Genomic DNA, 15,585 nt, shown 5'->3' on the forward strand with positions numbered 1-15,585 from the left:
GGTCGGCCCCTTCGTTGGCATCAGTTGCTGGTTTGCGATCGGAGTGGATTCATGTGACGAAATGGATCTCCAGCGTGTCCTGGAGAAGTGTGGCAACTTTGGCCCCTACCAAATCCTTCTGCTGGGTCTCTATGGATACACAAATATAGTGTCCTCGCTGCACTACTTTTCGCAGACCCTCATTAGCTTTACGCCCTCGCACAGGTAAGCGGGAATCTCCCAACCTTTTTACTAAAAAATTAAGTCAATAATAAAATAATGCTCGAATTTCATAACAAAAAGTTACTAGTTGATTATGGTTAAAATTTTGTAAGATTTAATTAGAAAAAAAACTTGCTTAAAAAGCTTTAAACTAATACGTCCTTACAATGAAAAGTGAAAGCTACGAAACAAATTAAAGTTAAATTTAAAACATAATGAAAAAAAACATATTATGCAATAGCATATTGAGCTTGTATATTAACAATGTTTATTCTTTTTAGTTGTTCTCCGCCCGTGGAAGACACCTCCCATAATTTAACCGTACTGTTGTCCTGCAATATAATTCAGTACGATGCGGACCTGACTTCACATCGAGATTACAAGTGCAGCTCCTGGGATTTCGAAAGGGAAAGCAACTACGAGAGCATAACCACCGAGGTAAATTTCAGCCCGAAAGTAGAAAATACATTTAGTGGCTTAACACTTCTGTTCGAAATATTGAACACAGCTCGAGTGGGTCTGCGACGATTCCTATAAGCTGGCGGTGGGTCAGTCCTTCTTCTTCATTGGATCCGCCCTGGGCAGTATTTTCTTTGGATATTTGGCCGATCGCATAGGTAGACTGCCTGCCTGCGTTTTGACCACTCTGACTGGAGCCTCCGGGGATTTCTTCACCTCCTTTGTGAGCAGTCTGCCTTGGTTCTCGTTCACGCGCTTCGTCTCCGGCCTTTCTATGGACACCCAGTATGTCCTGATGTACATTTTGGGTACGTGGGCTAAAGCAGCTTCTTTAGGATGTGTATATAACTCCCCAATTTTGTAGTTTTCGAGTACTTGAGTCCGAAGCACCGCACCTTCGGGCTGAACATCATCCTGGGCGTCTTCTACTGCATCGGTTTGATGATCTCGCCTTGGATGGCCATTTGGCTGGGCAACTGGCGCAGCTACCTCTGGGCGGCTTCCCTTCCAGCCCTGGGAATGCTAATCTATCCTTTTTGCCTCCACGAAAGTGTCGAGTGGCTGCTGACCAAGGGAAAATTCGACAAGGCAGTAAACAATCTGCGGAGCATCGCCAAGTTCAATGGGCGCCAGGTGGAGGACTCTGTTTTCGACGAGTTCATCAAGCACTACCGCGAGAAGTTGAACAGCTCGCAAAAGACATCCTCAGACACCTTTATGGGCATGCTGAGGACACCAAGACTCAGAAAATTCACCATTATACTGTTGATCAAATCGTGAGTTGAGACGATAAGTGGCTTTGTTAACCTTTATTAAACTCGGTTCACATTTCCCCAGCATGATCATCACGATTGCATTCGACATCCTGAGTCGCAACATGGAGGGCGTGGGCATATCCCCCTTCAAACTATTCTCCTACTCGGGATTCGTTGTGCTGCCTGCCGGTCTCACCATTATCCTGTTCCAGAACAAAATCGGGCGAAAGGGCATGGCCTGCGCCTCGCTCTTTGTGGGTGCCTTGATCACAGCGACCACGGGGTATCTAGTGGGCACCCTCGATCCCGCTAACTACTCCGTACTCCTGGGCTTCATGGTGTGCCTGGCCAGATTCGGAGCGGTGGTGGCCTACGATGCGGAGGCCCAGTACGCGGCGGAGATTATACCGACCAGTGTGCGGGGACAGGGGGTGGCCAACATCCATGTGGTGGGCAATGCCTTTGCCTTCTTCAGCTCCTACATAATCTACCTGGGCACGTTCTACAAGCCACTGCCATCTCTTCTGATCAGTTTCCTGCTCATCATCGGCGGCTGTTTGTGCCTGACTCTGCCAGAGACTTTGCACAAGTACGTATTGGGTAGTTGGTATTCACAAGAGTCGTAAATTAACTTAGAATTTTCTACTCTAGGCAACTCCCACAGACTCTGGAGGAAGGTGAAGTGTTTGCCAAGGGCGAGAAGTGGTATTTCTTCCCCTGCAATTCGCGCAGACTGCAGTCGAATAAATCCGATTTCCAGTTGGAAATTACCAAGTAGTTATAATAAATGTATTAAACATATAATAAAAGACAAAACAAAATAACAACAAAACATGTTTACTGGTGTCTTTATTTTATGGGCGGCAGTAAAAGTTACGCCTTTAAAGCTATAAATATGGATTATGTATGCGATTTCATCATACAAGCAGTTCCAGAAACTAAATTATTTAATCCCTGGCTCAGACATCCCTTCAGTGGTTTCTTATGAACCCTAATTTGGCTTGTTCAACCTTCAGTAGCGTCTGTCTGGGGCGTAATTTATATGGTTCACGACAATGGTTCCGGAACTTTTACTACCCGGCGTGATAAGCGAATTATGATTGCCTTTTTAGGAGGCTTCGTTTGGTGCCTCCGAGAGGCAGACCTGTAATCTATACTATATATAATCTATATCTCTAAACGGGAACCATTAAAGTGTCAGGCGACAAACAAAGAATCCGCGCATTCGGTTAATCCCCCCGTAAAAGCAGATTCCATTTCAGGCGTGACTTACAGCACGGCAGTGGCTAAATCTGTTATAAATCAAAGGCAAAGTGCTTGTTGACAACCGAATTTTTCGAGAGCGTCCGTAACTTGACCAAGTTAAATGCCTGATAAGCGGAGAAAGACGCATTTCTTTAGAGTGTCATCAAAGTATTTGAAAATCAAGGCCATTCATTACATACTAAGTTTGACAAAATAATAATTTCACGGCTCTATTGATGTTGCATTGTTTCTTCGTTATGATATATTTCCATGCTGTGTAAATAAACAGCTCCTGTGTAGGGTTCCTTTGGTTCGTTCACTTGTCGTACTGAGTGTTTGCTCTGGTCTCAGCCTTTTATCATCGGCACACACCCCAAAAGAAGCGAGGGAGATTGCCCAGCCAATCTCTGTTACTAATTACCCATCCTAATCAGGGGCAACGCCTATATCTTTATACTATAAAAGGCAGCCGCCGATCCAAGCCCAGCGTCAAAATACTGAGCGTACAGGCAGAATGTAGTTGACTCTTAACTTGGAAGAATAAGCGCATTGCCCACATAAACAACAGTGTCCCAGCCAGTAAAGTGAATTATATCCCCAAGTGAAGTTCCTTCGAGATCAGCATGGATTTCGATCGCGTGCTTGAGAAGTGTGGAAACTTCGGTCGGTTTCAGTTTGTCATACTAATTCTGTACGGCTACACGAATATACTCAGTTCGTTGCACTATTTCTCACAGACTCTTATTACTTTTACACCTGAGCATTGGTAAGTTATTTGGTTAAGCTGCGAAAGTGAAATAAAACACGTAGTAAATGCAACAATTTGGAAACAGTGCAAATATTTTTCGCTTTGACTTTCATCCATTTTTATACAATTTATATTTAAAGACTAAAATTTATCAATTAATACAAATGAAAACACATGACTATTTTATTTAAATTTGAACCATATATAAATACTAGTTAAGATCTTATAGTTTCTACATTACATTAAAATGTTTTAATTATTAAACCATGCAATTTAACATGCATTATTTAATTCTGTGCTTTTATACTTCATTTTAATATTTAATATACAATTTTAAATTCAAGAGTCGGATATTAATTTTTACTACTCAATTTACTATTCAAGAGTCAGACATTAATTTTTACAATTCCATTTTTTTTATTTATAAACCTTTATTTTAATAATTTTAAATTCAAGAGTCAGACATTTATTTTTACAATTCCATTTTTTTTATTTGTGAACCTTCCTTTTAATATTTATCGGATTAAAAACGATATTTTTTAATGCCGGTTGTTATACCTGATTTTAGGTGTTCCCATGACGACTTGATGGGCTTGAGTGCTGCGGAAGTGCGATCCATTTACTCCAATGTGACGCACTCCTCCTGCACCCTTCTCTCGGCGGTGATCAATGGCACAGGAGTGGCCTCGGAGGTGGAAAGCTGCCAGGACTGGATCTTCGAAAGGGAGAACGGCTACGAGAGCCTGACCACCGAACTGAAGTGGGTGTGCGACAAGTCGCACCAACCGGCAGTGGGTCAGTCCTTCTTCTTCCTGGGCTCGGTGGTGGGAACCATTTCCTTCGGCTTCCTGTCGGACCGCATTGGCAGACTGCCCGCCATGCTGATGGCCGCCATATCCGGTGCGACTGGTGACTTCATCACCTCATTTGTGCACACCCTGCCCTGGTTTGCCTTCTCGAGATTCGTCTCGGGATTATCCACGGATACCATGTACTATCTTATGTACATCTTGGGTAAGTCATTTATAAAGCTATCAGAGTAAGAAGTGTTTAGTAACTGAATGCCTCTGAGGACAGTCTTCGAGTACCTGAGTCCCAAGCGCCGCACCTTCGGCCTCAACATCATCCTGGCTGTGTTCTACTGCTTCGGACTGATGACCTCGCCCTGGATCGCCATGTGGATTGGCAACTGGCGTCGCTACCTCTGGCTGGCATCCCTGCCAGCTCTGGGAGTGCTCATCTATCCGCTGCTGATCTGCGAAAGTGCCCAGTGGCTGCTGACCAAGAAGAGGTACGATGAGGCGGTGGCCTGCCTGAAGCGAGTGGCCAAGTTCAATGGTCGCCAGGTGGAGGACTCCGTGTTCGATGAGTTCGTCAAGCACTATCGCGAGAAGATGAACGAGCAGAGCAAGCTGAACAAGCAGATGGACACGTTCCTGGGGATGTTCAAGACCCCCAGACTTCGACGCTTCACCACCACGCTGCTGGTTAAATCGTAGGTTCATTACTGGGTTTTATATCAAGAATGGAAAGGACTAAACTTTGTGTTTGTCTCAGGGTCATCATTACGCTGTCCTACGACGTGATCAACAGGAACATGGAGGGCCTGGGCTCCTCGCCCTTCAAGCTGTTCTCACTGACCTCCAGTGTCTATCTGCCAGCGGGATTCATCATTCTTCTGCTGCAGAACAGGATCGGTCGCAAGGGCATGGCCTGTGGAGCCCTGCTGGTGGGTGCCATTATCACCGCCGCCACGGGATTCCTCATTGCGGTGCTGGATCCCAATGAGAATGCCATCCTGCTGGCATTAATGGTGGGTCTGGGCCGCTTTGGCACCACTGTCTCCTACGATGCAGAGATCCAATATGCGGCAGAGATCATACCCACAAGTGTGCGAGGTCAGGCGGTGTCCAACATCCATGTGGTTGGATTGGCCTCCAGCTCACTGGCCTTCTATGTGATCTACCTGGCCCAGTACTACAAGCCCCTCCCCTCGATCTTCATCAGCGTACTGATGTTCCTGGGCGCCCTTCTTTGCCTCACTCTTCCCGAAACTCTGCACAAGTAAGTCACATCTTTTATAGACATTTGTCATTTTAATTAATAACTTATTTTAAATTTAGGAAACTGCCCGAAACCCTGGCCGATGGCGAACGCTTTGCCATGAACGAGGGCTGCCTCTATTTCCCATGCTTGCACAAACGCCGCGAAAGTCTGACCAAGCATGAGGACCTTAAGTCTGAACCCTAGAGGGTTGTCCACTGAAAACTGACGTATTTTCAACCTGCTAGCCACTAAACCTGATGATGGAGCCAACGATTAGTTGACTTCTGTAACCGAATGGTCTGATAATTGTTACTCATGTGAAGGATGCATAGTAATTAAACCAAAACCGTTGTGTAAAACACATTTATCTAACCGTATATAATCAAAACAGAACTGGTATAAATATATGATGTACTTATTTTCTTTCACAATAAAATTATTATTTGAAAAACTACGAGTGTTGCTCTGATTTCGAGTATTTTAAAACACCAGTTTTGATTTAGTTTTAATCTGAAAATATAGTTAGTAAACCATTCGTAAGGATACTTAAACATATTTTTTTAAACTTTAAAAAATACCTTAACTATATATATATACATATAAACACTTGTTGCCTTTGGTCAATTTAAACAACAAGGCAATTGTATATTAGAATTGAAATATATTTTGATAAACGCAGCCGCCAGAAAAGAACTTAACAACGTTTGAATAAAATTGATTTTGATTTGTATATTTTCTATGGTTTTCTAACTTTAAATAGTTATTATCAGTTTGCTTAATGGCTCTCGTTTGCTTAAAGATCAAAATCCAAAATAGAACATTCAGTTCCTGGCCTAAGTAGTATCGCACTTATTTACAAGTAGTTATTATGAAAAACTCTTACGATAAGTATTCAATTGGTTTCATTTAAGTGATTTTGTGCCGCTTAAGTGTTAACTATACGATTCCTTTCTCAAGCACAATCAGCGTTTTGGAAATACATTAATTTTCGATCGGGTTAAATGTACAGCTACGTCCTAGGTCATTACCAGCTAGAATAGGTATATATAAGTATTTATAAATGTATACGGGTACACTCCTATACAAATAAGAAAAGGCTTCCGCATACTGAGCACACATTTTGTTGGCACCCATTCTGGATCTGGATCTGGATCTGGATCTGGATAAGGAGCCTGGGTCTTAAGGTCTAAGCGAAAATTGGTTAGCTAAACTACGAACTACTGAGGGCGGGAGGAAGTGGGCCCCTCAGTGCTTGGCGTCCTTCAGGGCCTGCTCCTCGCGGTCGGCGTCGATCAGGGACTGCTTGCGCTTCCCGTTCGAGCAGGATTCCATCTGCATCTGCTTGGCGTCGATCAGCGAGTGCTTGCGCTTGTATTTCTCGAGCTCGGAGTCGGATTCCTCGTCATCGTGCCGGTTGTGGAGGCACGGGAAGTCGAACATGCGCTCGCCCTTGCCGAACACCTCGCCCTCCTCGATGGTCGTGGGCAGGCTCCTGAAATATAACACAAAATATTCGTAAATTAAGCAAAACATAACAATAACTATTCGACATTATCACATAAATATTGCATATTCATTCGATATTTCCAAGGAATTCTTCTATTCTACACAAAAACAGTAAATAAATAATTGCTAAGTGAGCTAAGCACAAAATGTTAAAATGACTGTCATCTAATTACCAGAGAGCAATGAACTACAATGCCAACCATAGCTAAAATAAATCAAACATTAATTAAATGAGATTTACTCATCTGTAAACTTCAATTAAGTTATTGGTAAATATTGCTTTTATAAACATTGTGTATTATAAAATCAGCTTACACTATTAAGCTTTGAATCTAAATAAACAAAAATAAAATGATTGCTTCAACATATATTAATCAGCCCTAATTCAATTGATAAATACTTTTGTTAACTCTAAAAGATAAGTTGATGTTAAGTATTAGAAAAGCTATGTGTGGCAATATTGTAAGCATCATAATCAGTTTGGATGCTTGGAACGAATTTTTTTTGCCTTCTTAATTTGTTCTCTAGGATATGCAATTTTTGCATATACATTTATCCGCAATTACTAACCTGTTAAGCGTCTCTGGCAGCAGTAGGCAGACAAAGGATCCGGCAAAGAACAGTATGCCCAGGATTATCGAAGGCGCCGCCCTGATCAAGGTGCCCAGCCAGAGGATGTAGGGCGCCAGAAAGGAGGCCGCGAACCCGGCCACGTGGACTGCAGCCACTCCCTGACCCCTCACGCAGGTGGGAATCAGCTCGGTGGCGTACTGAGAGCCAGATTCGTAGGAGATGGCCACACCGAAACGGGCGGCGATAGTCAGACAGGCCAGTAGAATGGCATTGTGGTTGTGCTGCTGGTAGGCGATCGCAATTCCGGCGGCGGTTGTGAAGATTCCGCCCACCAGCAGGGATCCCGAGGCCATGCCCTTGCGGCCAATGCGATCCTGCAGCAGGACCAGCAGGATACTCGAGGGCAGCACTGCCACGGCACTCAGGGAGAACATGATGAAGGGCGAGATGCCCATGCCCTCCACATTTCGGGAGACGGCATCGTAGCACAGGGTGATCACCATGCTGTGGTTAAGAAAAGTAAATTAAATTGTTATATTAAATTTTCAAAACTTATTTGTCTAAATAATATCACTTAAACAATTAACAAGTAATACAAAACTATGTGGAACAAAAAAAATGTTCAAATTAGTCATTGTAACAATATGTCCAATTGAATAAAAAAGGGCATACTAATTTAGTTCATTCAAAATAGTACAGATAAAATGAAAAATATTCTCCAGTTCATATGCAGCCAAAAATTAAAATTGCCTTATTTTTAAGAAAAATTCCTTAGTTGTATGATTAATGAGCTTAGCCTATGTACTGATAAACAAAATTATATAGTAAAATTAATAACTTACTATTGAATTCAAAATTGTATGTATAATATTTCAATTAATTATAAAATCTTAAATTATATAAAATGCAATTTGGACTGCATGATTTGGTATTAAAATATTTTAATTAATGTGGACAATATAAGATTTAAAAGAATTTAATTTAAATATGGTTTTCAGATATTAAAATCAAATCCGAAAATAGTCAAATACAAAATTTTAAAAAATGTTCATAGTTAATATAACTAAAAACCGCATTGAATGAAAATCAAAGCGAAAAATATTTTGAAATAATATATAAAAAAATATATGGATTTACTACTAAAAATTTTATTTCAGGTCTTAAGTCCTAACATATATGACTTTGGTTTTCTGGATGTGGAGTTGATGAGTAAATAAAATATATATAACATTAAGTAACTAACCTTTTAAAGAACAGAATGAGTGTGTTCTTGCGCATGCGTGGCGTTTTGAACATGTCCAGCAGGGTGGCCTGTTTCTTGTCATCGCCGCCCTGCATTTCGCGGGTCATCTGGCAGTGGCGCCGGAACTCGTCGAACTCCGCCTGAGTCACCCGGCAGCCGTTGAACTTGGCCACCCGCTTCAGCCGCACGATGGCCCCGTCGATGTCATTCCGAGTGACCAGCCACTGGGCGCTCTCCTGCACCACAAAGTAATAGAGCACAACCAGCAGGATGGGCAGTGAGGTGCAGGCCAGGTACATCTGCCAGTGTCCCACCAAAACGGCCAGCCAAGGAGTGAAGACCAGGCCCAGACAGTAGAACAGACCCACTGCCATGTTGAGTCCCAGGGTTCTCATGCTGGGGCGAATATATTCGAGAACTGTTCGGGATAAATATATAAGTTTAATTTTAAATCAAGCTAAATTAGGGAAAAAAATTATCAAATAAGTTAATATTCAAGATATTTACTCAAGATTAAAAGAAATAGTAATTTTATAAAAATAAATTATCAGTTGTATTTTGTTTGTAGATTTCTAAGAAAATCGATTACACTGTTTAAAAAAATGGAGAAGTTAATATAAATACAAAATTGTATATTTAATATTCAAATAAAATATTGAATAATAATATTTAGTTCAAGGCATATTATATTGCATTATTCAATATAAAAATACTTAAATTAAGATAAAATAAATTTGATTTAAGCTGGTTCCTTTTTATTTTAAATGCTCAAATTATGATTGTATGGCTCAAATTTAAATTACATTTTTGGATAATAAAATCAATACCAAAAATTGTCAAATAAAAAATCTAAAATAAATATGTTCATAATAAAAAAACTAAAGTGTGATTTGGATGAAAAATATTTAAATGGAATACAAAATACGTGGATGTACTATTCTTTTTTAATGGCGTAGGTTTTCCCATTTTGCACGATCAATTTGCATTGGCTTTCATCAGTTATTACTAGGTTAATATGCTAATTTTGAGCACAAATAGTAACTACGTTTTTTTTTTAACCATTTAGATAAAAGCCACTTGTTGAATTGTACTTAAAAATAAATAGTAGCAAATAGGAAGCTGACCTAATATTTCCAAACCGATCCCAACCACTTGTTTACTTACCTATAATGTACATCAGGTAGAAGTTTGTGTCGGCTGCCAGGCCGGAAATGAAGCGGCAAAGTGTGAAAGTGCCCACGCTCTTGGTGAATATGGTGGAGAAATCACCGGCAAAGCCGCAGAAGTTGGACAAGATTAGGGCGGGAACACGGCCAATCTTATCGGAGAGCAGGCCGTAGAAGAGAGTGCCCACCACGGAGCCGATGAAGAACAGGGACTGGCCAATGCGTGCCTTGTACGCCGAGTCACAGACCCAGTTCAGCTAAATCGATGTTAATCATAGACAGTTAGAACCGTTGATTTGTAGATTAACAACCACACTTACCTCCGTGTTCATGCTCCTGTAGCCAAAATCGTAGTTGTAGATCCACTTCTCGCACGGTTTGCTGCTGACGGTGACATTGTGTCCATTGATGTCATCCAACCGGGTGCACGAGGGCTGATCGAACTTAGCATAGATCTCACCGATCTCCTTATAGGTCATATTCACTAGCTTATCATGATAACACCAATGATCTGGCACAAAACTAATGACTGTTTGCGTAAAGTAATGCTGCAAGCGAATTAAATAACAAAATTAAATAACTAAAGCTAAGGATAGACAAATTAGCTACTCACCATCGATACGATGATATTAATAAACCCGAAGAGGGCGAGTATCATGAATTGGTAGCGATTGAAGTCGCCACATTTGGCCAGAATCTGATCGAAATCCATTTTGAAATGAGTGTAATTGAAGCTAAGTGAGTTGGGTTCTTTTTGGGGATTGTGTTTGTACTTTAGATGGTTGTGACTTGGTTCTTCAAACGCTGATTATTTTGGGGGAATAAGAGGCAAGCCCAATTGCCAGCGGAGTTCACATATGTTGTATCACAATTTATTGTTTGTTGTCACATTTGTTGCTTTGGCTTGGTCTGAAATGAAAAGAGTATTTAGGTCATTAATTTGGGTCATTCAACTTTTCCGAGATAGATATATATATATTGTGATCCAGATAAGATTATTATGTTTTTGTCCATAAATCATTTAAATAAACAGGCAACAAAGAAATTAGGTAAACATTTTCACAGGCAGCCATATAGAAAATACACTAGATTTGGATAAGAGATAAACCATTTGATTGGGTTCTTTATAATTTTTACATTAACCATAATATCACAAATAAAGAAACATTTAAATTAAGGGAATTAAAAACTTTTTAAGTATGAAATTTATATTAATTTAAAAATTTTGGTAATATAAATATTATAAATATTTGTATTAATACAACATATTCTTGATGGGACACGTTTTGAAAAATGTTTATGACCATAGTTCGCCGAAGAACATTGAGTATTCTTATCATTTTCAGACTGGAAACTTTTTATGACTCCAATTTGAGTATTTAACTTGTTGCGTCTAGCCACGTTCTGTCATCAAATCCCTGTTTACTTTTTCCTGCTAATTCGCTTAATATAATTGTAATAAGCAAATAAATAGATACACTTAACACGTTGGACGGGTATTTAGCGCGAAATTCAATTAGAGAACAGCATTTCCACTCGCGGCTAGCCATATTGAACATTATTCGCCAGCCCAGATAAGCGGTAGACTACCGTTCGCTAATCCGAGACAGGAAACCGGAGACCGGAGACCGAAGATAACTGCGATCAGACTTTGACCAAACATCATTCGGCGTGTTGAACGAGCTGAAATTAAGGCCACCGGAGCGGGTTGCACAGCTAGTTACCTAGTTACATGGGCTTATCACTGGCAAAATATTTATATAGGCGTTCGTTTAGATAAAACGCCAAAAAAAATGCTGTTAGAGGGAGGCCTGACTAATACCCGGGGCCATAATGCCACTCGGAGACTGTTGTCAAGTACGAGAATCGAGAATCGACTTTCAATGGGGGCCCGAGCACGTGTAGATGACGGTTTAGACCTCGTACTGGTCGGCTGGATTTCTCGGAATAGTTTTTGCTCTCACTTCAATAAAGTTTAGGCACTCGACTTCAGCGTGCCAGCACCGAGCATTAATAATTTACATCTTGGCGAAATAAATGAATAATTTGTGGAGCGCTTCATGCATATTTCGGCTGATGGCAACTGGTTTTTACTTCGGTTTTCCACTCCAACAACCACTTTTTGTGAGTTTTTTGTAGAATGGATCCAAGGTTCCTTCTGATTACACACCACACACAAAATCTGTCGAGTGTTGAAACTTTTGAAGGCTGATCAAAAATAACTTAAACTGCTAAGCAAGAAGTAATCACATTTAAGTCTGTTTATTTAGTTCACTGTTAGAATTTAATTATTAAACATACATTTTATTTACCTCTTGCGCTTTAGTATTTGGAAAATGAAAATTCAGACCACAATTTTGTTTACGAACCAAACGACAAAGCAGATCGGGCGAAGCAAAAGTATTAATTTAAACAATTCTTGCAGCGTAGAAACAAGAGTTTTTCTGCGACGCACCGCAAACAAAATTTCCCGACAGCAATTAGTATAGGGATATAAGTATGTTATTGTTTATGTCTTTCCAAATATTTTCGGTGGTTTCACAGTTCAATGGCTCTGTCACAGAACGCACACGCCACGGCCAATAAAAAATGGATATGTTTTCGCAGACCGATTTAGAAGGGGATTTGAAATGTTTGTCCGTTTGGATAATCACGAAAACAAATGCGCACGCTCGACTTGATTTAAATAAAGTGTTGTTAAATATTTTTTGGCTTTGTTGGTGCGTTTGGCGGAACCGTTTAGGCCCGTTTGGGACGAGCTGGCCAGAGCGATATAAGCGATGTGTATCCGCCGAACGCTCCTCACAAACTGAGCTGCCAAATGCCGACGATTGTTTATTAAAAACGCCAAACAGCTGTTCGCGCAGCGACGTCGTCGGCGGCGGCAAATCAAATTCAACAGGCGCGAGTGTCAAAGGGGGCGGGGGCGGGGGAGGGTGGATATGAGGGTGCTACGACCAGAAACAGGTCATAATTAAATCCAAAACCTGTGAAAAACAAACAAATAGCCCGGCCAAGCTCGAGGTTTGCGATTTTCGGTCTTTTACGAGCGACCACACGGCGTATACTTGATTGGATTCGATACGATTTCATTTGATTTACATCCCCATACTTCACCCTTGTGATCGGATTGTAGCGCATGCAAAGCCAATTGCCTTGCTAATTCTCAAGACAAACTACCCCTCCGAATATTTTGGTTTAGTTGTCCTATAAATAAATATTCCCCATTGGTTTTATCGAGTTTATCTATTCGCAGCAGTCGCGTTGAGCAACTTCAGTGTTCATAATATCATATCGAAGGGGAAATTCTTGGCTGATTCACTTCATTACGATTACTCTGCTAATTATTCATCACAATCGAAGCATTGGCTGCGATTTTGTAATATGAATTGATTGTTTGTTATTTTGGGGTCACTTTCTTTCTGCTGCGCCTGCTATACTTTTGTTGTTTTCTGGGTTTTAAGCGGAGTCATAACCGCAAAGATACTGTCCTGTTGGCATTTTTAAACTTTTATGAGGGCAAATATATTTAGAATACATGTTTCAACAGAGATTAAATTAAAAAGACAGAGAAAACAAGGTCAAAGAACAAAATGGAAACAATGCTTGTACACCTGAAGTGACAAGATATGATAGCGAAAAAACACTTGAACTTTGTTCTTACAAGTCAATAGGAAAGATTTAACCAATTAGTAGAAAGCATAATGTGATTAATCAACGTTTTTCGGCAATTAGTAGACGACAATTTATAACACACTTGAGGCGCTTTGGTAGCTTAAGGCACAATACGAGCAGTAAGCCATAAATATATATCAATTTGATGGCAACACTAATCAGAAATCAAAGCTCATGGCTAATGCTCTAATGCAATTAAAACCCAATCAAGTGGGTAAGGCGAGTACAAGGCGTACAGCCCACCACCCGCCGATTAGATAATGGCCAATTTCAGACGTTGTAGCACTCAAGTAGCCAACTTCCATGTGCTAACGAGTTAGTTGCCATAAAATCGAGGTGCGTAGCCGAAAAACTCAATGCCATAACGAAAAGTACGGTTTCGATCTTATCGCACTTTCCCCTCTAGTCAAAAAGGCAAAAACAAACGCGAACACGTGCTGGCCGCTCCCTCGATCTTGGCCAACTGTACTTGTACTGGCCAGATGGATGGATCTTTCACAAGAGCCGTAAAATATACATTACTCTTGCCAATATTTGCATTTTCATTGCGCTTTTCTTTGTGTGGCTGCTGTCAACAATGGAACAAAGAAAGTACAGGGCTCCATTGGCCCTTCTCAAAAAGCACCCGGACTCTCGTTTCAATTTCATAGATACCATTAGTCATCGCGCATACGCCCTGTTATCCGCAGTTCACGCGGGGATATTCACTGAATTAAATGACTAAGCTGCATTTGTATGCTGCTCGGCAGATCCTCTCACACACTCCGTCTAACTTTAGCACCTACTTGAAAAACAAACAATAAAAAGGCGTAAAAACGCGAATATCAAATCAAAGGCGCTAACACATCAGGGGCGAAAAATCACGACCATCATCTTCGCGACTGTATTAATTTGTTAGACTAATATTAACAGCACCTAGATTATGCTTATGCAAAGGTGTTAGGCTAAAAGGAAATGTTTTCTTTGTCGCTTCATAAGAATGCAAACAGAGGCGATTTTGGTGTCTGGCATCTTAGCTTGTTTAAGAAATATATTCTGATCGATTTTTTAATTGGTTCAATTGTGTTTATGTATTTTTATCTTCATATTAAGAAATATATTCTGATTGATTTATTTTTAAATTGGTTCTATTTTGTATTGTATTCTTATCTTTATAATAATTTAACTGTCTAGCAATAGTTAAATTGGGGGCACAAGCTTTGTGTGTTTGGATGTCTTACACTTTTGTTTATCAAATAGTGACATCTATTAAGTCAACTCATTTGGTTTTTGTTGTTTCACTGTATTGATTGTGCACCTATTTTTAAGATAATTTGTGGATAGAAAATTACATAAATTACATTGTATATTTGTCTATATAATATAGTTTCACTTTTCCTTTCCATTAGGTCCTTGAATTTTTGTGGTTTTTCTTTAGTGATTTTGTTAGCACGCAAAACTTAAAATTCCCTGGTATCGTAAACTGTTATTGCGTCTGTTTTTTTCACATACACTTGCGAAATGTTTCGAAAACGGATTTTATAATAATAGACATCATGGATTGAACTTACTAATTAGGCGATTTGTTATGAATTTTGCAGTTCGCGGCGTGCCGCCGATCTTATTTTTCCGCTGATCCTGGCGAAAGCAGCAACAACAGAAGGGAGCGACTTTCCCTCTCACTCTCTCTCCCTCACTCAGCGATCAGCTGTTGGCCTCTCGCTCGCGATCTTTTGCTGCTGCTCGCGTGACAATTGGATTCGCTTTGACTTCAAGTTCACCGAATGTTGTCGGTTTTAAATGCTTTCGCGTGCCAGCAAAGTTCCGCTGCCAGCTGTAAGCTGCAACTGAAAATGAGTAGCGTATTCTTGGTTCTACCCCTCTCTTTCTCCTTCGCTATTGCCATCTCTCTCCATTCAAATTAAGAGTGCACTTCATTCCCTTTACTCGCATACCCCCCTTTCACACAGAAGGAAATCTTTTATTATT

General features: G+C 40.5%; 3 protein-coding genes across 4 annotated transcripts; 2 read left to right on the top strand and 1 right to left on the bottom strand.

Moving 5' to 3' along the window:
• Window positions 1-6: 6 nt before the first annotated feature.
• LOC128253719 (organic cation transporter protein-like) lies at window positions 7-2,219 on the top strand. The gene is made up of 6 exons (XM_052982342.1): window positions 7-204; window positions 483-639; window positions 710-968; window positions 1,025-1,436; window positions 1,498-2,004; window positions 2,067-2,219. The coding sequence occupies exons 1-6, from the start codon at window positions 62-64 to the stop codon at window positions 2,191-2,193; spliced, it is 1,605 nt and encodes a 534-aa protein (XP_052838302.1). The 5' UTR covers window positions 7-61; the 3' UTR covers window positions 2,194-2,219.
• A 919-nt stretch (window positions 2,220-3,138) lies between these two features.
• LOC128252586 (organic cation transporter-like protein) lies at window positions 3,139-5,908 on the top strand. Its single transcript, XM_052980390.1, has 5 exons — window positions 3,139-3,426; window positions 3,977-4,422; window positions 4,486-4,903; window positions 4,966-5,472; window positions 5,532-5,908. Exons 1-5 carry the CDS (start codon window positions 3,284-3,286, stop codon window positions 5,656-5,658), a joined length of 1,641 nt encoding a protein of 546 aa, XP_052836350.1. The 5' UTR covers window positions 3,139-3,283; the 3' UTR covers window positions 5,659-5,908.
• A 257-nt stretch (window positions 5,909-6,165) lies between these two features.
• On the bottom strand, window positions 6,166-15,380 carry LOC128252585 (organic cation transporter protein). Of its 2 annotated transcripts, none has more exons than XM_052980389.1 (7): window positions 15,168-15,380; window positions 10,556-10,851; window positions 10,263-10,490; window positions 9,941-10,199; window positions 8,777-9,194; window positions 7,531-8,037; window positions 6,166-6,946 (listed from the first exon to the last, which is right to left on the bottom strand). In XM_052980389.1, exons 2-7 carry the CDS (start codon window positions 10,652-10,654, stop codon window positions 6,700-6,702), a joined length of 1,758 nt encoding a protein of 585 aa, XP_052836349.1. In that variant the 5' UTR covers window positions 10,655-10,851; window positions 15,168-15,380; the 3' UTR covers window positions 6,166-6,699. The 2 variants fall into 2 exon arrangements, with proteins under 2 accessions (XP_052836349.1, XP_052836347.1); XM_052980387.1 differs by lacking the exon at window positions 15,168-15,380 and adding an exon at window positions 12,255-12,761.
• Window positions 15,381-15,585: the final 205 nt, after the last annotated feature.

Source organism: Drosophila gunungcola, chromosome 3R (genome assembly GCF_025200985.1).
Source record: "Drosophila gunungcola strain Sukarami chromosome 3R, Dgunungcola_SK_2, whole genome shotgun sequence".
Taxonomy (NCBI): domain Eukaryota; kingdom Metazoa; phylum Arthropoda; class Insecta; order Diptera; family Drosophilidae; genus Drosophila; species Drosophila gunungcola.

Excerpts from the sequence above, each read along its gene's own strand:
- LOC128252586 (XM_052980390.1), top strand. The coding sequence starts at position 3,284 with ATGGATTTCGATCGCGTGCTTGAGAAGTGTGGAAACTTCGGTCGGTTT. Across the intron at positions 4,904-4,965 it reads ACCACGCTGCTGGTTAAATC|GGTCATCATTACGCTGTCCT; the intron begins GTAGGTTCATTA and ends TGTTTGTCTCAG. Across the intron at positions 5,473-5,531 it reads CTTCCCGAAACTCTGCACAA|GAAACTGCCCGAAACCCTGG; the intron begins GTAAGTCACATC and ends TTTTAAATTTAG.
- LOC128253719 (XM_052982342.1), top strand. The coding sequence starts at position 62 with ATGGATCTCCAGCGTGTCCTGGAGAAGTGTGGCAACTTTGGCCCCTAC. Across the intron at positions 205-482 it reads AGCTTTACGCCCTCGCACAG|TTGTTCTCCGCCCGTGGAAG; the intron begins GTAAGCGGGAAT and ends TATTCTTTTTAG. Across the intron at positions 969-1,024 it reads TGTCCTGATGTACATTTTGG|TTTTCGAGTACTTGAGTCCG; the intron begins GTACGTGGGCTA and ends CCAATTTTGTAG.
- LOC128252585 (XM_052980389.1), bottom strand. The coding sequence starts at position 10,654 with ATGGATTTCGATCAGATTCTGGCCAAATGTGGCGACTTCAATCGCTAC. Across the intron at positions 10,200-10,262 it reads ACAGGAGCATGAACACGGAG|CTGAACTGGGTCTGTGACTC; the intron begins GTAAGTGTGGTT and ends ACATCGATTTAG. Across the intron at positions 9,195-9,940 it reads CTACCTGATGTACATTATAG|TTCTCGAATATATTCGCCCC; the intron begins GTAAGTAAACAA and ends TATCCCGAACAG.